This window comes from Rissa tridactyla, chromosome 12 (genome assembly GCF_028500815.1).
Source record: "Rissa tridactyla isolate bRisTri1 chromosome 12, bRisTri1.patW.cur.20221130, whole genome shotgun sequence".
NCBI classification, from domain to species: domain Eukaryota; kingdom Metazoa; phylum Chordata; class Aves; order Charadriiformes; family Laridae; genus Rissa; species Rissa tridactyla.
This window is the reverse complement of record NC_071477.1, coordinates 3,498,807-3,522,280: the sequence shown is the minus strand read 5'-3', so window position 1 is coordinate 3,522,280 and position 23,474 is coordinate 3,498,807. Positions and strand designations below refer to the sequence as shown.

The 23,474-nt window shown below is 39.0% G+C and overlaps 2 protein-coding genes across 4 annotated transcripts in view; one reads left to right on the top strand and one right to left on the bottom strand.

Moving 5' to 3' along the window:
* The window catches only part of BIRC7 (baculoviral IAP repeat containing 7), a 52,359-nt gene extending 45,586 nt beyond the window's left edge, over positions 1-6,773 (bottom strand). For both annotated transcript variants that reach the window (XM_054218613.1, XM_054218611.1), the window contains exon 1: positions 6,529-6,773. The gene's annotated coding sequence lies outside the window, so the exon portion shown is untranslated. The remainder of the gene's footprint in view (positions 1-6,528) is intronic.
* A 115-nt stretch (positions 6,774-6,888) lies between these two features.
* YTHDF1 (YTH N6-methyladenosine RNA binding protein F1) lies at positions 6,889-23,151 on the top strand. 2 transcript variants are annotated; one of them, XM_054218400.1, is made up of 5 exons: positions 6,889-7,281; positions 7,706-7,730; positions 9,254-9,333; positions 13,889-15,492; positions 21,642-23,151. In XM_054218400.1, the coding sequence occupies exons 1-4, from the start codon at positions 7,255-7,257 to the stop codon at positions 15,461-15,463; spliced, it is 1,707 nt and encodes a 568-aa protein (XP_054074375.1). In that variant the 5' UTR covers positions 6,889-7,254; the 3' UTR covers positions 15,464-15,492; positions 21,642-23,151. The 2 variants fall into 2 exon arrangements, with proteins under 2 accessions (XP_054074375.1, XP_054074376.1); XM_054218401.1 differs by having other exon boundaries at positions 6,890-7,281; positions 13,889-15,415.
* The last annotated feature ends 323 nt before the right edge of the window (positions 23,152-23,474 follow it).

Sequence of the window (23,474 nt, the reverse complement as noted above, 5' to 3'; positions counted from 1 at the left end):
AATAGCCCAAATTTCATCTTTACAAGTGGGAGTCACCAGGCAAAGAGACAAGGCTCAAACTTCCTCCAGAAAATAACTGTTTGGACCCCTAAGAAAAAAAAAAAAAAAGAAAGAAACAATAACTAAGCCTTGGGATCTTGTTGAAACCCAGCATAGTACCAGCCAGGTACTATATGACTCCTATGACATAATGCTCACAATTGTCCTATTTTACTATGGAACCTTTGCTAGTGCATCCATGATTTTTTCTTTAATTACTATTGATATAATAACAGAAATTAACATAGTCATATTCTAAAAGAAGACTGTCTAGATAAAAGTTATGACTTTGGAGTATGTCATGTACGCCAACAGTTCCCTATCAAGGGGGTAACAGCCCTCTTAGCCCCTGCAGTCATGCTGTGACTCTAGTTCTGTGGCTTTTTCAACTTGCTCTCACACGTTTTGCACCTCACAATTTTTCAGAAAATATACTATAAAATTAACAGATAAATAGCAATAAGAATTTACTCAAAACAGCTTGACTAGATTGCTTTGTCTTTACTTTGGGATTAAACAATCTTTTGCTACCATTGCATCTTGACAATTTGAAATCTTTCTATTCCTTTGCCTTCCTGTGGTCACAATTCAGAATGAAGGATGTTAAGGCTAGTTTTGAAAGGTGCAATTACTTGAAAATATGTTTTTCTCTACCACTTTTCTGCCTGAGAAGACACATGCAGCTTATTCTAAACTATGTCCTCGACATAGTTTAGTTTTATGTTTGTTTTAGTGTTTTATGTTTGTAAAAAATGATAAATTAGGATTTTTAAGAAAAAAGATCCAGAGCCCTTTTAATTAAAAAGAACAGTGTTGAAATTTTTTTTAATTAAATGTGTGTTAAAGAAAATCCCTGAGCAGTAGAGGGCAGTGCTTATATACAAAATTTAGAGAATCTTGTTCTTTTTTTTGTCCATAATGAATTTATATGTAATTGCACATTATCTTGTGCTCCACAGATCCTGTTCCTTATAAGTCTATATTGACTTTTGAAGAATGTGTCCCAAAAACATAAGATACAGAGCTAACCAAATCCCTCTTACAGAGGCTGTCTGGGGACTCAGCTGATGGGTTGTAGCAAATCACCTGTTAATAGATAAGAATGTTCAATAGTTCTGATTTTCTGAAGCATTTTACAAGCAATGAACCTCATCTGGTACTGCTTATAACCACCTTCCTTGCTCTCAAATGTGATCTTAGGAGGTGCTGGGAACATGGTAGGCTCCTTGATCTGCCTTCCCCAGAGCCATGCCTTGGCTCACCAGCAGCCTGCAAGCAGCTCAGGGACGATTTCACGCAAAGCTTAAAAAATCTGCCGATGGCATGGGGTAGCAGTGATGCCCCACAGTGTTGTGGTAAAGCTGTACCGAATTGCCAAGCCCCTACGATTCCACTTGTTCAAGGGGATCTCCAGGGTGACTGTTAAAGAGGGAAAAGGTGCATAAAAGCTCAGAAGACCTGAAAGGCTGTTAATTCTAAGTTAATTTACAAAATTTGACTGATTCTGTCAGTGATTATTAGGGTTCTTTGGTTTACATAATGTTCTGTCATCATGCAAGCTTCAGGACAGATTTAAGGGTGGTTTTCTGTGGGAATACACTCATGTGATTTGGGGGGAAACATTTCACCAACAATGGAAAGCTCAGAAGGAGTAGTGAGATGACTGTAGCAGAAGATGAAGTGACATCAAGTCTGGTGCTGACAGCAATTAAAAATAAGCCAACATGGACAAATGATAGGGTTTTATTTTAGTGATCTCCTAAGGATTCAAACCTTTCAGTCTCCTTCCCTAATTCTTTCTCCTGGCTTCCACTACCACAGCATCTGAATTGCCTCAAAACTTTCTGTATTGCAATGCTTCGGAATAGCTAAAATGTATCTTGCAACATGATTCATGAAAGTGCTTAGAATCAAACACTATTAATATACCGGCCCACAGGAACAGAACACAATACATATCAAAAGAAAAATCTGCAAAGCACAGCAGATATTAAAAAAAATCAATAGAAGAACTGACCTTAAAATCCTACTGTGACTTGAAAGAAAAGCAAACTAACATGCTAGTTCCTTGGAACAAGGAAAGTTTAAGTGTTTCTGCCACAAGCCATTACTATGTTTTATATTGTTTCATAACTTCATGATTTCAGCGTCCAGCCTATTATAAAAAATATTTCTGCTATAGAAGATAGTGGGCTGAAAACGGTTCAATGCTTTTTCAAAAGGTAACTGTTTGTAAAAAACCAGTTTACTTTTTGTTTTTTCCAAATGGCTTTTGGAGCTGGAAAATTTGAGTTTCTTTTTCAAGGGTCTTTTTTTGTCTTTATTTGGTTAGAGGGCTGAGCAGCAACACAGAGATTAGGAATAAGAATTAGGAGAGAACTGGATGGCTAAGTACAATTCCCACAGTGGGCATGGAAAACGTGAATGATATTCCCCTTCTTCCTCCCTTTGTTTTGCCAAAGATCAGTTGTGCTTCTCCTTCCTCTTGTTCCTGCCTCTCCCTCCCACTGAATCCCATCATTTCCCGATTCCTTCTGATTCTGACATGGAGGAGCCTCATGCTTGTGCTCTATTCCATCTATGTACTCAAAGCCTGGCAGGAGGAACAGGAACAGGAGACACGTAGCCTCATGTGAACTGGGTGGCATTGCCACTCCAAATTGTTCACAAGTAAAACTAACAGCTCTTCAGAAGAGATTGCTATCAGCTTGTGACTAACCTACATTCCACTATTCAGTCATCAATTACCTTTCTAGAAGGATTTGTCAGGCATTGTTATGACTCTAATGGAGCTCATCCTACTTTTTAATTGGTGGAAAATCAGACATCAAGGAACATGGAATATCTGATTTTCCAATTAAATTCTGCAACAGTTTGGAACGTGTTTTTATTGTAGAGATGTGCCTAGCTGCCTGAATATTGCTTGGACAACAGGCAGGAAGATCTATTCTTGAGCTATTCACACTAGCAATCATCTGTTCTTCTCCATGCAAACTGGCTCAGAATAAGTTTATTTTGTCCCTGTATCAATAATCAATAGCAAGATTGAAAGATGAGGAAGAAAGACAACAGACCAACCTGGAGGACACTGCAAAAAGCTGAAGTGAACAAGGGATGACCGTATTCTAATAAGTAAGCAAAGAGAGATTGACTTTACAATTTAATGGAAACTACATGATAGCAGCACGGAAGAGCTGACAATGATGAAGACCAAGAAGGAGACGTGGGTGAGACCTTGTGATCGGTTGTTGCTCAGTTGAGCTCCTTGCTACAGCTTTCCAATGAAGCTGCCTTACAAAGAACAGCATGTGTGATGATGATGTCAGATGATATCTGTTCACAGGCCACACTCTTTGCATATGATTTCCCTTCTTATGTTTTCATAAACAATGTGTCAATGACAAAAAACAGGAGAGAAGAACAGATACTGTTTGTCTGTGTGTCTGCTTTTATTTTGCACCCTAAAATGGTGGAAATTAAAATTGAATCCTTGCTTTGGTTACGTTCCACAGGGGCGGGGGGCGCAGGGGGGAGATGATTCCAGCATGGCAATGTTTGATTTTATGCCCCTGCTCATAGAAGATAGGGCTGCAGAAAATCCCTATAAAATCTAAATTTGAAAACAACAAAAAAAAAAGTATTCTGTACTTCACATGAACTCTTCTGAGATTTCAGAGTTCACAAAGGAAGAAAAAGATATCCGTAACTTTTTCTTATACTGGAAGAACATAGTTGTTTCTCTCAACAAAGCCAAAACAAAAAAAACCAAACTGTGTCACCTGCTAGGTTACAGTGTTACACTCCAAGAGTCTCCTGACTTGATATAATTCTGAATAATGCTTCTTACCCATATGCTTCAACTGAGACTTCTCATCTTACTGGCTTTGTTTCTAAAAGATTGAGTACTTCTCACTGGATAGACAAGACCATTCTTAAAGTTACCAGAAAGAAGCAGTAACTCACATTTTCCTAATGCAAAAGAAAAAAAATGTTCACACAAACATGGACTGAGGCACATACATATATATACATGCTTGACATGCTCTGTCTTTGAATGTAAAATAACAGGTAGAGCCTAACAGCTGTATTCCCCTGTACCTTAGGATGCTGAAGCAAATACAGTTCTAACATTCTGCCTACATACACTCATGGTTAGGATGATTCATAGTCACATCGTTTCTATATCAAGACTAGTGAACATACAGAATCACATGGACTTCAGAGCAGTGCCCATCACCAAAGTATCCAGGACAAGCCTCTCCCTTTTCCTTCCAGACAGATGTTCCACTCTCTAGCCATGCTGCTCACTTTTTTCTCACATTTGTTTTTGAAGCACTGCTCTTTAGACAGCCTTTCCAGCTCATACAGGGACTCTCAAGAGCACAAACCTACTGACTTGGTCCATAGCTATACTGTATGGCAAACAGAATTAAGATAAAACATGCCAATTTTTACTTGCTACCTAAGCCAAACAAAGAACCCAAAGCATCTCCAGGTGCTGAGGATTAATGCCATATTCCTTCTTCCTTACCTCTGGATGACTGATCAGAAAAAGGACAAAAAAGAAAGCAGACTATTCATTTCAGATGTTTTATTAGAATAATAAATACAAACTCAAACTCACAATTTCCAAACACCTGAACACAGAGAAGACTCTAGTTTTAACTCTATCTAAAGGAAAGGATGATTGCATTGTTTAGTATCTTTCATGAAGACTAGAATTTGACACTTTTACCCCCACAATTAAGCATAGAGATGTTACAAGTAAGGCTCTGTAACATCTGGAAGTACATCTGGTATGGCAGAGCCTTAACTACTTTGGTCAGAGCTCTAGCTACTCGTGAAGGCAGCAATAAGACTGTATACAACCATCACACTAGTTGGCACTAGGCCCAGTTTGGGCCTCAATTATTACCTCAGGCAATAACACATTATACACATGGTGAAGACCTGATTTTGATTCATCTTTCTCTCAAATATGTTCTTATAGTGCTCAGACCTAGAAACTGTAAATGGTGCGTGTTTATGCCAAGAAACCTACACAAGAGGTATGTTCAAAGCCAAAAGAGACATACCAAACTAAATCTCTGCAGGTATTTTGATACCTTCAAGAAAAAAACAGGTTTCTGGCCAATTATTTCTATTTTCCAAAGAGATCTCAGACACCTATGTAACGTGTTAAAAGATAATCTTAGTGACTTATTGTTAATCAATGAAAATTCTTTGTTACAAACCCATCTACTGCACCGGTTTCCAAAGAAGTCAAAAGAATTTATATTCTACAAATCTCATTTAGTTGCTATCCTCTGGTACCAGTGTTGTTTAGAAGCACTGCAATGGTATTTTCTTTTCTTGTGGCTTAAGAGGCTCCCAGTCCACCATATGCTATTCAGGCGCTACGTGAACTATCATTTACTATGCTTATAAGTCAGCAGTACAGCAAGGCCTCTGGGTGTTGCCATAATACATGTGGTAAGAAAGAAAAACCTTGCTGATTTCTGTTTCATCACAAACTCAAATAGATTTGAGGCAGACTGTCACACGAGTTTCAGTATACATAATACAGTATAAACTGCAGGACCTTGGGGAGGGCTGGAACTGCCCTTTTGTTCTGTGCAGCACCTACAAACTGCATCTTGACCAAAGGATCCTAAGCAGGACCTAGAAACCATTAAGAAGTAGCAATAGTTGCGCTCATTAGATATTCCACCCATTTAGAAAAAACAAAGAAAGAAACAAAAAAAAACCCAGAACCCACTATGTACAAGAAGCAGAAATACAATCATTAATGAGGCAGAACTCAAATACTAATAAAATATTAGGGCATTGCTTTCATTGCTTCTATTTATGTACAATAAAGCAGATTTCTACATAAAGTCACAAATATATGCCTATTCAATGTATGTTTTTACATGCTTTTGCATAGTCTATTCCTGCTATATGAACACATTCATTTCATCTAATTTCTCCTTAAGCCAGCCCTCCCTAAAAATTACAGAGATGCAACTTTGGCATAAAGCGGCACAGAACAATCCCAACTCAGGCGGTTTATTCAATACTGCTTCATCACCTTCCCTCAGAAGGGTGCATAGGTAAATGACAAGTCTCACTGAAAAACCACTGGTTTACTTCTTGGCGCTGCTGAAATCAACATAACCTATGCTGAGGGGGGCAAGATTTCACCCAAGTTCTGTGAAACAGCAGCTGGGAGGAAAATAGAAAAGGAAAACTAGAGCAGGGCAGGTTTAGGTTAGACATTAGGAAGACGTTCTTCACGATGGGGGTGGTGAAACACTGGCCCAGGTTGCCCAGAGAGGTGGGGGAGGCCCCATCCCTGGAGACACTCAAGGCCAGGCTGGATGAGGCTCTGAGCAACCTGATCTAGTTGAAGATGTCCCTGCTCACTGCAGGGGGGGTGGACTAGATGGCCTTTAAAGGTCCCTTCCAACCCAACACATTCTATGATTCTATAAAATAAAATGAATTGACCTGATAAAAATCTGCTGCTAGCAGTCAGGCTGGTGGTGGCCCTCTGCCAGAGGATCCCAGCCGCAGGCCCAAGGGCCGGATCCGCGCCGCCTGCGGCCCGGTGTGAGGGGAGACCGGCGTCCCTCAGCGCCTCGGGCGGTGGCTGGGACTGCACGGCCGAGCCGGGGGAGCAGGAAGCTCGTGCATAGCACGGCAAAGGCCGACTGGAGGGGCCGGGGAAGCGCGAAGGGCCGCCCGGGGCCGCCCATGCCCTCAGCCCGCCGCCCGCCCGCGCACGCGCGGCAACTCCGCGCGCCTTCCTCCCCCTCCCCGCCCGCGCCATCCCGGCGTGCCCCGCGCGCTCTCGGCGCTGACGTCACCGCAGCCCGGCGCCCGCCGCCATTGGAGTTGGCGGCTGCGGCTCCGTCCCTCGCTGCGGCCCGACGGTGGCGGGCAGGCCCGGGCGGCGCGGCCCGGGGCATGTGAGGCGACGGGGCCGGCAGGCTGAGGCGAGGCGCGGCACCGGTGCCGGCCTACCGTCCCCCCGGGCACCCCGAGGAGGCGCCGAGCGGCGGCGCGCCCGCCAGCGGCCCCTTTCCCTCGGTCCCGGCCCCTTCCCCTCCCCGGCCGCCGCCTGAGGGAAGAGGCGCCGCCGCCCCTCCACCAGGCCCCGGAGCTCCGCGCCGAGCGGCCCTGCCTTCTCCCCCGGGCCTCTCTGCTGAACCACGGCTGCCCTGTACATGAATTATGTCTGCCACAAGCGTTGACCCTCAGGTAAGCGGCGAAGCGGAGCGCGGGGCCTGCCGCCTCCCCGCCCGCCGGCGGGGGGTTTCCCCTGCAGGCCGGTGCCTGCATCTGGCCCGGGAGAGGCTTTTTCTCTCCCTCCCGGCTTCTTTGGAGCTTCATTTTTCTCGTTCGCTTCCCCCGTGGGCACAGCACGTTCCCACTGCCTTTGGAGAGCCGGAGCCATTTCTAAGGAAGGCCAATGCTGAGCGATACGTGAAACATGCTCCTCAGCCCCAGTTTAAACAAGCCCTGGTGTGTTGTTAACCGTTTTTATCAGCCTCCTATCCCTTCTCAAAAGCTGTGCGTTTTGCAGTGACAATATAAGCGTTTTTCTAAAATTAACTTTTTTATTTCTCCTGTCTCTCTCTTTTTTTTTTTTTCATTTACCCAATCATGTGCCATGGCTTCCCAGAGACCGAAAGGACAGGATAATAAAGGTGAGGATCACGTTGAGATCTGGTCGTTTAAATTGTTACTATAACAGATGAATTACGCAGGTCGCTGTAGGTGAGCAGAAAGGTATTGCTCTTAGTCCGTATGGATAACATCTGGAACAAAGGAACTTGTGCTTTGTTTCAAAAGGAACATTAAACTCTTACTCATACAAGCTTGCTTGCATCCCACTTCATGCTACTGAGTTTACAGTGGGAAGGGCTATCTGTTAGTATAAACATAATAATGCTCTTCCTTTCCTTAAAATAAAGCAGATTTCTACATAAAGTCACAAGGATATACCTATTCAATATATATTTTTACATGGTTTTGCATAGTCTCTTCCTGCTTTATGAATACAATTGTGTTACTAGTTTGCTGTTGACTGATAGATGTTCTAGCTGTCATATATAAGCTCACAAACTTAATTATTTAAGGAATTTTAAATAAAAGATAGTTAACTTCCAATGAGATAATAAGCCTTTTTTGATAACTCTGTTGCTTCATTTGAAATTGAACATAATAACAAGTCATCTAAGAAAATACCTTGATTATTACTGTGAGTTCTAATATGCGTGTAACTGTTTAGGCTTAGAAACTAACAATATTCAACTTATGCTTTTTACTATAACTTAACCTGCCGTAAAAATTCAGCTACTTCTAGTTAGAGAAAGTTTGATGCTGTTTCCTACGTTTGTAAATAAGTCTTTTACCTCTACTCTCCCTGACAAACTTTGCAGAAATATTCTGGTAAATTCCCAAGCTTGTTTGCTAAACATCCTATTTGTTGTAGTGTTACTTTTCATTTAGTTTAGCTGTTCCATGAAAAAGGTAAACAAAGCAATTATCGCATAATGTGTTTGACCTTGTTTTCTTAAATTTACAGCAAATGAAATTATTTGAAGTGACTTAATAACAGTTTTAATTTTGTATATCTTTCAGTAATGTGTTTTGAATAATTTTCAGACATTAATTTCTGCTTAAGTAGGCGTTTGATTATGGCAGATATCTCTCTTGCACATGAGAAAGTTGAGACTTAAATTTTCCTGAAAATGTCAGGATATCAAGGCACTTACCAGTCATTATTTCGTAACTAAACGTAACCTCACCTCATCTTATTTTAGCCAACTTAATTTAAGCAAGCAGTGAATAACACGTGCTGGCAGAACTGTGAATTAGTTTCTGAGAGTTCTAATTATGGACCAGAACAATAGATGTTGTTTCCCAATATTTTTCACAAAATTCTTGTCAGTAATTATTTTTTTGTTCAGAGGTAACTCACATGAATTGTGTGTTCACTCTTGACTCGATTTTTTTTTTTTAATTTTTAAATTTACTCAAAATCCATTTTATAAGCAATAATACAAAGTGAAAATGTTTTGGGGAAAAATATTATTCCTTGGACTTTTTTATGAGTCTTCATGCTGTGAAGAAGAAATACATCTTTTCATAAAATAACATAGGGTAGAACTCTTTACTGAAATGCTATTAAGCGGTATTATAATATGTTGTAACCTTTTTCTTCTAGTACAAAATGGTTCATTACATCAGAAGGATACAGTTCATGACAACGATTTTGAACCTTACCTTTCTGGGCAGTCAAATCAGGTTAGTGTATTTTTAACTTGTTTTTTTTTCATAGGCGTGCTGTTGGCACTCAATTCATAGGATTGTGTTGAGGGAGCAAATTCCTTAAATAGAAATGGAAAAAGAAATGACTAGCATATTGTGTTACTTGGTAATACAACTAGCATTTGTGCTCACAAAGCTAATATTACTCTGCATATCCAGATGGCCACAAGTGAAAATGAAGTTAATGCTCCAACTAGTGTCTGCTGATTGCTCCTCAAATTGCAGGTTATTGATACAGTTGGATTGTGACAGACTATTTGATCTTACAGTTCTTTGATAGATGGGTTGCATGTGGGAGTCTGAAGGTTCTGCTTTTGAGGTCTCCTGATTAGTATAATTTGTATAATCCTAGAAATAAGTGAAGTTGAAATTTGGTTTCGATGCTTTCTAGATGGCTTTGTAGAGCTGTCTCACTTGCTTTTTGCACTTCAGCAAATAGTGTTGTTCTTTCATGTCCTCTGAAATATCTTCAGAATTAAAAATTTTAAGTGTAAGGCACTATAATGTAAACTTTCAATGTAATCCAGTTCATTATAATGTATGTTAAATGACCATCCATGACTTAAATACCATTATAATTGAAAATAACTTTTAATTGAAATAATTTTTGACTTAACATTCAAATCTTTAAAGTGAACAGAATGTATAGAAACTGGAGATGCAAAAAGTTTTCTTTCACAAATATAAAATACCATTTCAGAGAGAGACCTACCGAAGCGCATTATTATTTCTTGGAAGAAAGGCTAACTCTTGTTATGTTTTAAAAGGGAAATTTATAATCCAGACTGAAGCTGATAAATGCCACTGTTAATGTTGGTGACATTAGCGAACTTACTTGCAAGTGAAAGCTATTCTACATGCTAAAAAATAAAGGCATATAATGTACTGTTCTGTTTCATTTGTGGAAACTGATTTAATCTTGAACGCTAGAGCAAACAGTATCAATTCAGGTACTGTGTATCAGTTATCTTCAAGGTGTATTAAACACTTTTGTTAGGGCAGTCAGATGGATGGAACTGCGTTATGAGTTTGTTTTGGATAATAGCAGTTTTCAGGAAGGGCACAAATTTTAGCACAACATAGATGTACTTGAGCTCGTTTCCATCCTGGAAGCAATCGAGACATACCACTGTGAAAGGCAGGACAAGTGTGCATGTGATAGCATGAATTGTCTACTCAGCTCTGCACTGTGTGGGTTTTGGCTTCCAAGCTATGCTTCTAATCCTCTACAGCATAGATGTGTTCTCCAGACTTAAAATGATTCAATGGGAAGCATTCCCTCTTCTCTGGAATTAATGTACTGTAGTAGGGATAAAACCAGGACATTTTTGGGGGGAAAAAAAGGAAGTAAAATTTTCTTTTATAATGCAAAATTAGTTTTGAAAGAAATTGATGTTTTCACCTCTTTTTTTAAATTCTACTTCATCACGTTTGTATGTAATTTTTAATTACTTAAAGAGATGATTTCTTAATGTGAAATATGCTGAACATCAAACTTCATATAGAAAAAAATGTAGAACCATCTATTGTAGTTTAATTCTAAGAAATTTGTCTCAGCTGTCAACAAGACCAATTATTAGGTTTAAATGGAAAAATTGCTGTGACCGTTGAGTTTCCGTAATTCTAATAAAGTTTTCTTACATGGAAGTGTAGCTCCATTGACCGATTTATTTGTGCTGCAGTAAGAAATTGGTATGCTGCAAGAAATAATTGTGTAGGGTGTCTTACAGTTTTAAGTGGAAAGTGACAGTAGCATTAATTAGGACTGTGAGATTTTGTACTGAAGACAACCATGTTTCTGAACAAAGCCTTATTATCTGGTTACTCAGTCAGATTAATGTAGCCTGTTAAAATTACTGTAAAGTATAAGTGACTTACAAAAAAAGATTTGAAATCAACTGGATATTTTAAAATATGTTAAGAAATTAAAACCCCAGCTGATACAACAATATATTTGACATCAAAGATCAAATGTAGGTTGGTAATACTGTGTTAATTTCATATTCTAAAAACAGAAATTAGTTTTTAAAATGAGTCTTGAATATGTTGAATAATCAAATGAAATATAAATGTCTTCCATCTTTCTGTTGAAAGCTGCTCCTAAGTACTGACGCTGCCTTTTCTTTCCATAAAGGTTCTAGTGTCCAAGTAGCAGCAGTTAATACAGATCAAATTGGAGACGGGATAGCTTTTTGTTACAAAGCACAGTAAAAATGCTTTTAAAGGGAACTGAGTGAAATCGAGTATTCACATAACAAAGTTATCTTCAGAGCGGGAAAGGCATCCCCATGTAACGTCATACAGAATCAGAAGATTATTCATAAGTAACAGGGAATTAGTAGCGAGCAGTATGCTTTGTGAGAAAGGATTCTCTTCCTAATCAATAGAATGGTTGGGTTTAGAGGGGTTTTTTTTTAATTAAAAAAAAGTAAATATGGAAGGGTGCAGAAAGGTCAAGGATAAGCTTGTTGCAATAAATGTACTGCTGTTGCAGCGAAGGACTTCTGTCAGGGTTTCTTTTACGCACTCTGACATAAAGCCAGTCAAAATAGATTGGATGTTTTGTAAGGATGAAACTTTCTTTTAATCTTATTAGAATCCTTGTGGAAACTTTACAGGGTGTGTGACAGGAGATGACAGTCTCAGGAATTGTCTAGGATCCTTTAGCAGAAATATTTTAGGACGAAACACCTGCTTTCTCTAGGCTTATTCTTTTTGGTCTTAATAAATTCTAAATCTGTAGAATATATGAGCATAAGTAGCTCCAAAGAACTATTTATGTCTCCTCCCTTTCCATCTGCATTTGTTTTTACGTTTTTCTCAATATTAACACTTTAAGCTGTAACACATACCAATCTCAAAGTCTTTCAGAAAAATGATGTTTTCAAATGCTAAATATCGATTATTTTAGCTTGGGAGTCTCAGAAAATTCAATGCATTTTAGAGGATCTTCTCATAGGAAGGTGGATTCTGTACCTCTTGTTAATGATAGAATTTGCATGTGAATAAAGGCAGTGTGAACAGAGGCAGAGGTTATTTCTTTTGAATCTATAACCCTGGATTTGGGCTGTTTAAATCTCAGAAGTGGTTGCAGAACACCACTTGTGGTAAGACTTGGAGGCATTTTATAGTATCATTCCAGATATGGAAAGGAAGAGAGTCATTGAAAAATGAACAATATAAATTACTGTATCAGAACATTACGCTTATCTTCAGCAAGGAGTTTTTATACTTCACTTTTTGAATGAGCTGAGAAATAGTCTGATTTTTGGAAAAATGACTGAAGTTCCAGTGCAGTTTTGATGATTTTACAGGTATTATTTTTTTAAAGTTTTAAATGTTGACATTTGAAAGATATCTTAGTTCCTTTTCTTAAAATAATCTTTCTCCATGAGTAAGGAAAGGCTAGCTGCTGTTTGACTCATTAGCAGGAGATGTTGACCTTCCCTCCCCCTTGCTGGTAATGACAGTTAGAATGTCAGTTTGGAAGGTCTCCAATACATACGCTTTAAGTTTATTTAAAGAAGAATAAAACCTAGTTTAGAATATGCTGTATTTCTTCTTTTTTGTTACTGAATATGAGAAACATACGGAGTGCTTCAAAATCAGGTGTCAGCAGAAGATTTAGAGTGGAAGGAAAGGCATCTCGGCTTGGTCTAAGAAGCAGTTGAAAGGGAGGAAAACTTAGAATTTCAAAGGGGGTCTGCTGGTTTATAACTGGTCATTCCCTTATGTCATAGAGTGGAAAAGGTGACCTGTTTGGAAGGATAGCCAGAAACAGTCTTGCACATTTCTAACTTTACAGCTGAGAGAGGAAGAACTTTTGCAAAAGGCTGAATAGGGTCTTTCTCAATCAGTTTGGATGGTATATATCACATGATATGTTTGCATATATTTGTCTCTAGTGTACTAGTCTCCTTAATTTCAGTTTGTAGTTGTTAGGTCTGCTTACAGCAAAATTGGCGTGCTTTTTAGCGTGGCATCTCACTGTGGTCCTATCTATGTCAGAAGTAGCCTTTGCTTGTTTTACCACTTCAGGTATGTTTTGCTTGTTGGCCCCTCAAAACAATCCCATAATGAGGACTGCAGTTGTATTTTCTGTTATGTGTGCTGTCATATGGAAGTAATTTCATCTAAAACTTCTCCCATGTAGTGATCCAGAAATACTAAATAGCCTTAGTTCTGTGAGGCACAGGATACACTGTGATATAACCCTTGAAATATTTTGGGGTTATGTAGGTTAAATAATTCTAGAAGAAGCCCCTAAATACCCTTAATAATGTAAATAAGCTTACATGGTTTCAAAATCTCATGTACTAACCTCGTTGTGAGCTGCTAGTCCTGGGGTACTACCCAGATACTGCATTTTAGCCATGAATCTCTTGGAGTGTGAACTAAGATCTGTAACTAGAAATTAAATTACCTTGTCTTTATTGTTCTTTTCTATTTGGTGATGAACAGTGTTGTGGCTATTTATAAATGAAGGGTTTTTTTATATCTGAAGTTACCTTTTTTTTTTTCTCTTTAACAGAACAGTAGCTATCCATCAATGACTGATCCCTATCTGTCCAGTTACTATCCACCATCTATTGGGTTCCCCTATTCTCTCAGTGAAGCACCATGGTCTACAGGAGGAGATCCTCCTATCCCGTATCTCACCACCTATGGACAGCTCAGTAATGGAGATCATCATTTTATGCACGATGCTGTTTTTGGACAGCCTGGGGGTCTGGGAAATAATATCTATCAACACCGGTTTAACTTTTTCCCTGAAAATCCTGCCTTCTCAGCTTGGGGAACAAGTGGATCCCAAGGACAGCAGACTCAAAGCTCAGCATATGGGAGCAGTTACAGCTACCCGCCTAGTTCATTGGGTGGTACCATTGTGGATGGACAAACGGGATTTCATAATGATACATTAAATAAAGCTCCTGGAATGAACAGTATTGAACAGGGAATGGTTGGACTGAAGATTGGTGGAGATGTTACAACTTCTGCGGTGAAAACAGTAGGTTCTGTTGTCAACAGTGCTGGGATGACTGGTGCTCTTTCTGGTAACGGTGGATCTAATGTAAACTTGCCGGTATCTAAACCAACTTCTTGGGCTGCTATAGCTAGCAAGCCTGCAAAACCACAGCCTAAAATGAAAACAAAAACCGGACCTGTAATTGGAGGAGCGTTGCCTCCTCCACCTATAAAGCATAATATGGACATAGGTACTTGGGACAATAAGGGTCCTGTGGCAAAAGTTCCGGCCCCCCAACAGATACCTTCTCCTCAGTCTGTCCCACAGCCACAGCAACAAATTGTTCAGCCTGTTCCAACTCAGCCTCCTCCATTGACTCAGCCACAGTATCAGACCCCTCAGCAGCCACCCCAAAATCGCTGGGTAGCTCCCCGCAACAGAAATGCAGCTTTTGGTCAAAGTGGAGGAACTGGTAACGAGAGCAACTCAGCTGGCAGTACCCAGCCTAACCCTGTTCCAAGTGGCGAGTCCCATCCTGTTCTTGAAAAACTGAAAGCTGCTCACAGCTATAACCCTAAAGATTTTGAATGGAACCTTAAAAATGGACGTGTGTTCATAATAAAGAGCTATTCTGAGGATGATATTCATCGTTCCATTAAGTATTCTATTTGGTGTAGTACGGAACATGGCAACAAACGCCTGGACAGTGCTTTTCGGTCCATGAACAGCAAGGGTCCAGTCTACTTGCTATTCAGTGTCAATGGCAGTGGACACTTCTGTGGAGTAGCAGAGATGAAATCACCTGTGGACTATGGCACCAGTGCAGGTGTCTGGTCTCAGGACAAGTGGAAGGGGAAATTTGATGTCAAGTGGATCTTTGTGAAGGATGTGCCCAACAACCAGCTCCGACACATCAGGCTGGAGAACAATGACAACAAACCCGTTACAAACTCCCGTGACACACAGGAGGTGCCCTTAGAAAAAGCAAAACAAGTGCTTAAAATTATTGCTACTTACAAGCACACGACCTCCATCTTTGATGACTTTTCTCATTATGAAAAGCGCCAAGAAGAAGAGGAGGTGGTGCGGAAGGTAAACTTATTAAAAAATTTATTTTATACACAGATATGGGGAAAATGAAATGTGAAGGCTGCTATGGTGGAAAAAATGTAAGTAGGAATTCGAAATGTTTTTAATACATATCAACCTGATGGTTTTATATGTGTTTAGCAACACCAAAAACAAAATGATGCTTACTTGTCTGTGAGAATTTCATAGCTAACAGGTTTCAAAGGAGAAAGAGAAGCAATAATGCAGGTAGAGGACATTGTGTCCAGTTTTCTTGAGTTTGATTTATTTTGTATCTTAAAATCGTTAATGAACTAGGAAATAGCTTCTGTTTCAGAATTTAATTCTGCCAATGATTGCCACTTAAGTTTTTTTGCCTTATAAATATGAGGTGTTTTAATGCTGTTTGAGTGGAACTGGGCTATCAGAATTGATACCTGTGTTGGCATTTGAAATTTGTACGTCCCCTTTAAGAGCAAGAAGCCTAATCTTGTTTGTTCAGTTGATCTCTCTGGTAAAAAAAAAAGTTGCATAAAATTGCTGGAATAGTGCTAGGAAGATTGCATTTCTCAAGTCATGTGTATTATTATTTGGGTAAATAAAGGTTTTCAGTTCCTAGGTCTAGTCTGTCTACTAATTCTTGAGAAGAAGTTTTGAGTGAAGGTGTAGTAAGAGAAATTTGGGCATTAACTGGGAAAGCATAGTAAAAACTTAAATTCGCTTTCATGGCTCTAAGTCTACTGCAAGAGACATCTGTCCCTATCTATCCCAGGACCTCAGTTTCAAGAATGCCTTTAATTAGGCAGTCTGGAAGTAATGGGCTGACAAAATAATAGGTGTCAGGATGTGTAGTTCCTAACTAACACTTAAAGTTGCCTGTTATTGATAGTGTTTCATAGACTTTTTTTGTACAGCATTTCAATTAAACCATTTATTTGACAGGCTGGTTTAGTGCAGCTCACGCTTGCTTCAAAAAACATTTTGAAGCAAAGACTTAATGCATGTTCTTGGAGCTTAAATTGAAGTTGCAATTTTAAAGGTATATTGCCATTTTAAAGTGCAGATAAAATTGCTTTAAACTGGCTTCATGGAATATACCCCTAAATTATAAGAGAAAAGGACATCAGTGTCTTAACTTTTTAGATCAACTATTCCTAGCCACCTGATACTATGTGCAGAGCATACCTCAACACAGAAGGGAAGGGAAGCTTAAGATTTGAAGCTTGTGTACTCTCTGTGAAGTTCCACGAGCTAAAACCTAAAAGCCTTTACTTCAACACTTCATTGCTTCAGTAGACAATTAGTAATTCAATATTCAATGTAACCTGTATCGTGAAGAGAGGTGTTCCCTTATGTAGGAGAGAATCTTGAATAGGTCCAAAGGCCTTGGTTCCTTTGTCCAGTGTTTACAATGTAGGGGGGTGATTGATTGGGGTTTTTTAATGCTGAGTCTCAACGGTGATTCGCTGCTGAGTCTGGAGGGGAGGATAATGTGCGTGTTTGAGGAGTGAGAGTGCTGGGGAAGTGATAGGAGAGCTAGTCTCGGAACAGTTAATTTACTGGCCTGCGGAAGATCCAGATGGCTACGCACTGAATGCCGAACTGGCTTTGCTTTGTAGTTGCTGAGGGGCTGATGGTCACCTCTTGAGCTGATCCTGCATTGGGTTGTTTAAATATGCACAACTGTTTCACGCTTTCAGTTCAAGTGCTGATACAATATTCTTGTCCAGGTCACTGCTTTATAACAGGATCAGTTTTTCAAAATAATGCAGTTTTTCTGCCTCATTTAAAACCAAGGCTCTAGCTTGTATGACATGTTCAGAAAATAAACTCTGAAGGCTAATTTAACATTTCTTAGACTTCTCTGAATAGCTTAGAAAATAGGACAATATAGAGACAATTGAAGTACACTGGGGAAGATAACAGAGCTAGAGAGGTAAAGCAGATCAACAGGAAGGGAGTGAAAAACAAGATACTGCTTGTCAGGTTGCATTCTATAAAACTTGTCTAGAAAGTTAATATTTTTGTCTTCGTTGACTAAATGAATTTTAGAAGTCCCTCTGATTACTGGAAGAGTTTCTTTGCAGGATATGCACGCACGTAAAGTTCTTACTGTTGAGCAGTTTGTGCTATGTAAGTTAAAGCCTTCCTGTTATGCAAAGTTTACCTTCCTGTAACAATAATTTTTGAAGAATCTTACTGCCAGTTAATATACCTTATGACCTAACTGACGTTTTCAGATGGTTATTTGTATATGTGCCATATTAACTGGTTTTCAGTTTGCTGTGTTTTTCATTCATTATACTCTGTCTAGCAGTAAAATTACTTCTTGAAATTTGGTGCTTCCATTTCACCACTGTTGTAATTACAAAGGGCTAGAATTCTTAAAAGTCTACACGTGGAAGGCCTCAGTACTTTAGTTTTATTTATACACAAATATTTAGTAGGGAAGAAAAACTTCATGTAATCCGTACAATGCAACCCACCAGCATTTCAGTTCCTTCCTTTCGATGGTTACAGTTTGTTGCTAGCCGGTGTTTCCTTAACTAATGTGTGCAGTGTGAGCACTAGTGTGTGCTCCCTGCGTTTAACTGATCCAGGAACCTCTGTGTTAACACCAGATCATCAAGTGAGGATTAGGGCGGGTAAAATCCTGGGTGACATTCACTAAAGTGCCAAAAATTCATCAATGTTACCAGCATTGCTGTATCATCGTCTAGAATTGAGGGAAGATTTGTTCATGCTGGGATGTAAGTCCAGCTTTTGATTTGCCTTAGTAATAAACTATTTAAGGCTGGTCTGGTGACCCAGAACCTGGGAGAGGAGTAATAGAAGGATATTGGTGTCTGGAATGAAATTGCAAAAAAGTGAGCGGCATGAGATGTCTCCTGAGCCTCCGAGCATTTCTCAGGCAGTTTCCAGGGCCGCTACAGTGTCCACAAAGAGAGCAACTTCTGTGATCAAAGCTCATGCTCTTAAAACGTGAAAAAGTTGCAACAAGTGTGAGAGAGCGTCTTTAAAAAGAAAATAGAGTATAATGTGGCATTAATTATTAACGTTCTCTAGAAACGTGCTTGTATAGTCTTAACAAAATTGTCTTCCAAAGTTAAAAGCTTGTAAAGAAAATAAACTTGTTGCAGGTTTTGTTATTTTTGTTTGCATCTCTCATGGTAGGACAGGTGGGTTGGTCTACTGTCAGCAGCTCGTCTTCATAGATCTGTATTTAACTGGATGGCCATAGTGACTGGGGTGGACTGCTGTGCTGTCACCTCTGGTGTGTGTCAAGGCACTCGGCTATTCCAAGGTCTACACCTTGGTGTTGTGCTGGAGGAGCTGAGTAGTCTTATATCAGAAAGCTCTTGAATCACCAAGCTTACCAATTCTCCTTTTGGGTGATTAATATTGTAAAGTGTTAGCTAGCACGTGTTGGCACTTAGAAATACTTGTTTGCTTCTAGCATTGTGTATTTCCTTTTAGTATGCTTTGTGTGAACACATTCATTGACACAGAACTCCTAAGGACAGAATATTTTCCTTCCTCCAAAACTGTAATTAAAAAAACATTTATATTTTAAGATTAATACTAATTGTGTTTCCTCATACAAAGATAACGCTTAAATTTTTGTGTCAGAAGATGAATGCTTTCATCCCACTGACCTTAACAAATGAAGTTTAGTAGGAAGGCTGACAGCTACTTCAGACTGAGGTGGAGGGAAAAGAAGTTTGACAGGGACGTATCTTGGAAATGGAAGCTTCTGCAGGTTTTGTGAAAACCAGTTTTTCTTGTGTCTGAAGACTATACGTATTAATGTCACGAAGGAGAAGTATGCAACAGGAGCTCCCCTGTGAGATATCAGAGAATTCCCCTGGAGAAGAGAAACTATGAAGGCTCCGAATGGATCTTCAGAACCAAAATGACCAAAGCTTTGTTAGTTGCTTACAAAACTGCCTGTTCTTGCTTGCAGTAGTGCTAAATAGCAGTAAGGAAGAGAGTTTGAGAGTTAGAGCTTCTAAAAAGCAGCCATGTTCAAGAGCACGAAGAATTGTTACATCAGTTTCCTCCCCATCAGTTTATATGGTTTCAGACACTTTTTAAAAGGAAGACTCAGATTAGTCCCCGAGAGAGAAAGCAACCAGCAAGGTAGGAGGAACTGCTTAATAACTTGCTCAATAAATAGCACTTTTTATTATAAATTAGGAATTATAAAGCCTGAGTTGAGTCCGAATGCCATGGGTGTACTTTCTGGGTAGCAGGTAGAAGTCTCATGTTCTAGCCTGTTGTCTGCTTATGTGGGACTAGTCCATGCGAATCGGAGAAAGTGGGATTGTGAGGGTCAGCGGATGACTACATACAAAACTAAAAATAAGTGATACGAGGTGGCAATGGGAAAGAACGGGCTGATGCATATGGTAGGACAATGAAGCAGAGTAAAGGGGATTTGCCACCTTGAAAATGGAAGTAGAGTGGAACAACTGCTTCTTTAGAAGCCTGGAAAAAAGGGCTGATATGATTCACTTTTAGATTCTTTCTAACCACCTTTTGTTTGAAATGTCAGGCAGCTGTAAGTTCTTTTCATTAAGAACTTAAAACACTTAATATGTTCTGATAATCTACCACTCAGAAATTACTTTCATTGACAGTTCATCATAAGTCACCAGTTAAAAGATAGGGGAATATAGATACTTTTTTTAAAAAAAAAAATCTATACTATTTTCTTGATTTGGTAAAAATTTTGCTGTCTTCTGTTTTAAATCACAGATTAAGAATTTATACTAGACTTTGACTTAATTTTATTATGGAAATATTAAAAATATTATTCTGCCTGGAGGCAGAAATCAATATACTCCATTTAAAAATAACTCTTCTGATTTTATGCTGTGACCAGCTGAAGTAGCAAATACAGTCTGTTACATTTGTAATCTTTGGTATATTTGCAAATAAGCTTTACATGACAACAGAAACAATTCTGAGATGAATTTTATACAGAAAGATTCTACAAAACAAGTAAAATCTGAAGGTGTTAGTTTAGGAGTTGACTGTTGTTTGTGCTTAGGCTATTTCACAATTTTCTTGTTTGAAATAGGATTTGGTGCATATTGATGCATTCGAGTACAGTACACACAGTAGAGTCTTTACACGCCTGTTTTGCAGTCTGTTTTAAACAGCATTAGGATGAAATGGAAAACAGTGAGGCTGAACCTCTTCTATTCAGTCTGCATGGTATCCTGGCTGGAAAAATGCCCTGAGCAAAAGATACAACAGTGTATTTTATTCAGCTCGTCTTGCTGTCTTCTGCATGTTTGCAACCTATGGGGCACCTGAAACAATTATTGAAAAAGTCCCCTCCTTTTTTGTTATCACATTGCTCAACTGCATAAGCCCTGTGCAGAGCCTCTGCTCGGGATCGGAGTGGAGGCATGACTGTTTGCTGCTGGGAGAGCACAAGTTGGTCAGATGGAGACTTACAGGAATTGAGGGATGCCTTCAGGTTGCCTTTAGCTCTTCTCAGTATTTGTGGTTAGTGGAAACTTTTGAGAGAGTCTCCAAAGAGCCTGCTGGCTTCTGCGCTGGGATGCTTTTAGAAAGTCTCAGGTTATTTAGTCTAGCTGTGCTGGTCTTTTACCAGACCATGCAAAAGCACATAACTTTTCTTCCACCTGATGATGTTTGGTTTTGGGGGTTTTTTTGTTGGTGGTTTTATTTTTTTTTCTCTGACTTGTCAATTATTTCACAGTGCCTCCCCAGAATAGTTCAACAGATAGGAAGAGAATTTCTAGAGAGCTTAAATCCTGCTTTTATTGAATGTGACTAAAACTCCAAAGTCATCTGAGTGCTTCAAAATTATACCAGTTCTGTGGAGTTCATTTGTCTACTGTCTCCTTTCTGCTCTTGTATGGGTTGTGCTACTGCAGTAACTGCAATAATACAGAAAGTAGAATATTGCAGGTCCTGTTGCTGCTTAGGAATGTTGATATTCCATACATTTCTCACTGTGACCTTCATCTGCTGTCAGTTTGAAGTGACTGTAGGTATTCATTCAGCAGTTCCACTTGAAGCTGCGCTTAATATTAAGTTACCGAGTCCTTGGGTTGTCAGGTATATACAATGTATTTATAAAATGTAGCAGCAGTGTTTTAACAAAGTGTATAATTGTCTGGGATCACATCAGTGCTGTTTTACTGCTGAAAACTTTTTGCTTTTTCATTTGACTGAAATCTTTCTTAACTTTTAACTTTTTTTGTCTTTGCAGGAACGTCAGAATCGAAACAAACAATAAGAATAAACATATACAGTTTGATATATATACTAGAACTGATATTAAATTCGACTATGAGAAACAAAATTTAAGTATACTGGTGCTGTATCCTGGCATCAGGACAAACTAAAGCTTTCAGCTCCAATATATCTTCTCGTGCAGGGGAAATTAAGTTGTCGCATCTTTAAGTACATTGTAGGGTTTTTTTGCCCAAGTGGATCTGCATTAATTTGTATCTTTTTTTCTATGTAAAATTCTGTAGAAATCATTAATAAAGGTGTGTCTGTTTTTATTTTTTTAAGTTGGTAAACAGTTATATTAACCTAATGTGGACCTATACATGAGCATACTAAAGTGTCAATGCTTCCCAAAGACTTTATTTTGGCACAAATTATGTTCCTAGCCAGATATAGAGATTATGGAGAATACATGACAAATTTTCCTTTACCCTCCTTCCAGACCCCTTTTTTTTTTTTCCATGGCGGAAGTAAGAAACCATGCATTGATATTATTTTTTTAATCATTTTAAAAAAAAAAACTTTTAAGATACTGCACTTCAGAATTTTGAAATGAAAAAACCCTAAATTTCTGATCACTTTGTGCAGCTGCTATGCCTCTTTATTTATCTGTACAATTACACTTTTAAAATCGCTAATGCGCCATGTTGGTTTTTTCTGTCTAGTAGAAAATCAAATTGTCAGTGAAATTGTTTCTCTGGAAAATATTTCCCTTCCACATTCTGTTAACCAGTGCTTCAGTGTGCATTTGTTATACCATATCCTGCCGAGAGTGAGCGAGATGCTTTCTCTCAGCCATAATTCTGCTTTACGGTTTTTGTAGCTTAATTAAATAATAATGTGATGCTATCAACATTGCAGGGGTTTTGGACAATGTGTTTAAACCTGTTTCAGCTTTCAGGTGTTATTAGTTAATTGCAGATCATTTTTAATCCTTCCCTTCATTACTCCCTCCCGCCCCCCAAATCCTAATGCCATTTAAAGTTTTTATACCAATAATGCTGAGCTTTAACGTAGGAACTAATAGTACGGATAATATGATGGATTATGCCTCAGATGTCTAAAATTGACAGTGTGTATGTCTAATTTTTTTTCTGTTGGATGAGTAAAAAAAACCTGTTTTAAGAAACTGAATTTGCTGTCATGTTTTTGTGGAGTGAGGGGACCGTCGGAGAACCTGTCACCAACTGGAGTTCCAATTAAGCATGGAAATGGTGCTCATGTCCGCTGCTCTAGCACACTGAATCTGCACGTGTTTATTGTAGAGGATCTTTTACTATATTAGAAAGCAAGTATCTTCTGAATACTATTTACTCCAAAAGGACCTCCAATTTAAATAAAGTTTAATCTGTATCATTTAGACTTGTATTTAGAACGTATAACTCTGTCTCTGGACTGTTACTGCCTGTAAGGGGTAATGGACAGCATCAGATTAACTTTTTCCTCTAGGAGAATACAAGCCTTAATAAACAATACATATTTAGCAAGTTTGATGTCATTTTCGTTTTTTCCCTATTTTCAGTTGTCTTCCTAGGTTATAATCACCCTTTATGGCGACTCGTGAATTAAGTCTAATTTGAGAAGTGTTTGGATTGAATAACTTGGATGTTTGTGCTCAGCACACTTGATGACTGCAGAAGGGTTTCGTGGGAGTCTGCAGAAGACATTCAAGCTGCTTTGAATGTTACCGTTCCTCAAAGGAAATACATGTGTGTACAGTGGCTGTCACTTCTACTTTCCTTTCCCCTTCTATGGGAGAGAACCCGAAGAAAGAGTTGGAAGTTGCCCTGTAGCCTTCAGAAGGCAATGA